Source organism: Poecilia latipinna, unplaced genomic scaffold (genome assembly GCF_001443285.1).
Source record: "Poecilia latipinna isolate Pla-1442-1.1 unplaced genomic scaffold, P_latipinna-1.0 Scaffold1893, whole genome shotgun sequence".
In the NCBI taxonomy this organism is placed as follows: domain Eukaryota; kingdom Metazoa; phylum Chordata; class Actinopteri; order Cyprinodontiformes; family Poeciliidae; genus Poecilia; species Poecilia latipinna.
This window is the reverse complement of record NW_015114509.1, coordinates 97,445-100,311: the sequence shown is the minus strand read 5'-3', so window position 1 is coordinate 100,311 and position 2,867 is coordinate 97,445. Positions and strand designations below refer to the sequence as shown.

Here is a 2,867-nt window from a genome sequence, read left to right as displayed (position 1 = left end):
GGTGATCGGTATCGGTGTATCGGCCATCATGGGTGATCGGTATCGGTATCGGCAGGAAAAAACCTGATCGGCACATCTCTATGCAAAACAAATATAGTAAATGCAATTATATCATATTGACGTCATCTTCCAGTGAAACCTGAACAGGCAATATGGCAATAACAAAAATTCTGCAGAAATTCCACAGTAATTGGGAAATTAAATTGGTTACCTGATTTACAATTAACTTACATATTTTTCCTTATATGTACATACTTGGAAAAGCATTAAGTGAGCTGGATTTGTCTGTACCTTCTCATGAGGCCGGCTTGAATCAAGAGCTGAGCCAGGTCTTGACTAACAGCACTAGGAGAACCCACCATGAACTGCAGGATCACTTCCCAGCGTTCCATAGCATAGCGGTCCAGGCTCTCAATGTCGCGTGCATGGCGATCAGGCCCCAGGCTGCTCCCCTCGTCCGCCCACTGTGCACCTCTGTGGAGCAGAACACCATCCCGTCATTTAACAGAGCAGAGAAATTATAATATTTTGAAGCACATAGCATTAGCCAGTCAAGTTCTGTCAGAATAAGAAAGTCACAATATGTAAATTTTTTTTTTACATAATATGACATTGGTTGGATTACAAAAGAAACTCAAGCTGATGGATGAATCCGTTTCTCTTACACAAAAAGACCCTGCAGACCTGGTGCTGTCAGAGCTAGCTAGATATTAATGTAGCCCAGATAAAGAGCTAACCATGTTAAAGGCATCCGCCCTTATGATTTTAAAATGGAGCCAGTTTCACCAGCTGGAACTGTGGCAAATTTAAAATATCAAAGCTTGTTTTTTTACCGTTATCTTATCTTTGGTGAAAATACTGATTCAATTTTTAAGAAAAGCTCAGAGACTCCATCTTAAGAAAACTGAATGGCCTTGGGGTGAGAATTTATTGTCATTCAACTGCACACTTAAAATTTACATATTGAGCACAATTTCATAATAAGGCCTCAATTATATCAGATTAGGGACGCTGCGGTGGTGCAGTGGGCAGACCCATGTATGGAGGCCTCAGTCCTAGACGCGTCTGTCACAGGTTCGAGTCCTGGCCCATTGACCTTTGCTGTCTTCTCCTCTCTCTCTCATTACCAACTTTCCTGTCAATCTACTGCGAAGTAAAGGTCATTTAATTGTCATTGCACAGTAATGAAGCCCAGAGCATTAGCCAGTCAATGCCCATATTGATTTCGCTGTACCAACAAAATCAATGGTACAGCTCTGCTTAGACCATTTATAAACAGTCAAAACAAATAAGAATAGACAGAATTATGATCTGTGGAAGAAGATGTGTTTTTCAGTCTCTGTCTGGCTCTATGCTCCGGTGCCGTCACCCCGATGTCAATAGAGCCGGTCAGCCTGGCCTGCAGAACTCCCAATCCTCCTCGATTCTGTAATGTTGTCAACATTCACAACACCGGCGCTTCTCTCAGAGTCTGACCATAATCCATGGCAATCCTGCCGGTCCCAACATCCCCTCCGGATGGATCGAGCCCGGTGGAAGTTAATAAACAATAAATAAATTTAATAAATAAATAACATGAAAACTAGTTTAAAAAATAAATGCAAAAAATAAAATATAAAAGCAGACAGTTGCCTTCTCGTTTGCCAGTTTGAACTTCTGAGCTCAGTGAGTAGCTTAAGGTTCCTCATGCCAGCTAGAAGCCATTCATCTCCTGTGCAATAACTTTTTTTGTTCTTGTTTTTTCTGTGAGTATAAACTGTTGACATTGTGATTGCACAAATGCATTTTATCTAATGTCTGGAGAGCCAAAGTAAAACTCTCACCTCAGTGAAGAAAGTTGTATCTATTTTTACACCAAGACCAGAAAAGAAATCAAAAACATAACGCCAAATGACAGCTTGATAAATCTGAGATTAACTTCTAAAGGGTTTTTGATAAAATAGCATATGCAGCTTGTAACGCAAGTATTCTATGTTGAAATAAAAAGGTTATGACTTATAAAAAAGCTTATTAAAATTAAAAAGCCATTAAAATGTTTAGAAGCTATTTTGTTGCAGCTACTTTGGAGAGGACATAACGATGGTAAATTTATGATAATCTAAGAGTTTTTCCTCCACAGTCAAATACATCATTTAACTCTAACCTTTTCTTACTGTTTATTCAATGTCACATGCTGTTTTTATTTTGTTTTTTAATTATGTGAAGCACCTTGCTTTGCCTTGCTGCTGAAATGTGCTATACAAATAAAATTTGAGTGATTGATTTGATCATGTATTTAAAGACTGACTCGTGAGTCAGTTATTTTAAATAAGCTGCGTCCCGATTTTAATTCTGTTAAAATTCTGCTACATATGTATGTAGCAAAATGTAGGCACATATTTCTAGGCCTAAAGTTAAACCAATTTTTTACAAGTGATGTCCATAGTGCCATATGGCAACATGTTGTAAAAAACATTCCAAACACACCAGACAACTGCACAGAATGACAGTAGCTTCCTCATTTAGAAGGTAAAACGTTACCAGAGAATATGACCTGTAGTGGAGATTAAACTAAGATGACTGAAACATAATGATTCAAAAATTTAACTAATCCAAAATGTTTAAGACCATCTCCACTGTGCAGCTCAAGGTAAATCAGGGTCATTTTTGGTGTAAGTTTCTAACATAACAAATTTGTTTTTAGCCTGGTAGATGCAGTAAAAATGTGAATATATATTAGCCTCTGCCACTTCAACCAGTCTGGAGTACAAAGAATGAACGAGGCCATAAAAATAATGACGCTTTTTGAATGCAGACATACCCTCCAAGCAGTGCTGTTCCCAGGTTGTCTTTGAATACTGGATTTAAAATGTATCCTTGAAGCCCAC

General features: G+C 38.3%; 1 protein-coding gene across 1 annotated transcript in view; it reads right to left on the bottom strand.

The window, feature by feature from the left end:
• gtf2h4 (general transcription factor IIH, polypeptide 4) overlaps window positions 1-2,867 on the bottom strand; it is a 19,592-nt gene that overhangs the window by 11,565 nt on the left and 5,160 nt on the right. The window contains exons 5-6 of the mRNA XM_015015230.1: window positions 2,801-2,867; window positions 292-474 (exon numbers count right to left, since the gene is read on the bottom strand). The exon at window positions 2,801-2,867 is cut by the window's right edge and continues 5 nt beyond it. Of these exons, the coding sequence (XP_014870716.1) occupies window positions 292-474; window positions 2,801-2,867 (250 nt within the window). The remainder of the gene's footprint in view (window positions 1-291; window positions 475-2,800) is intronic.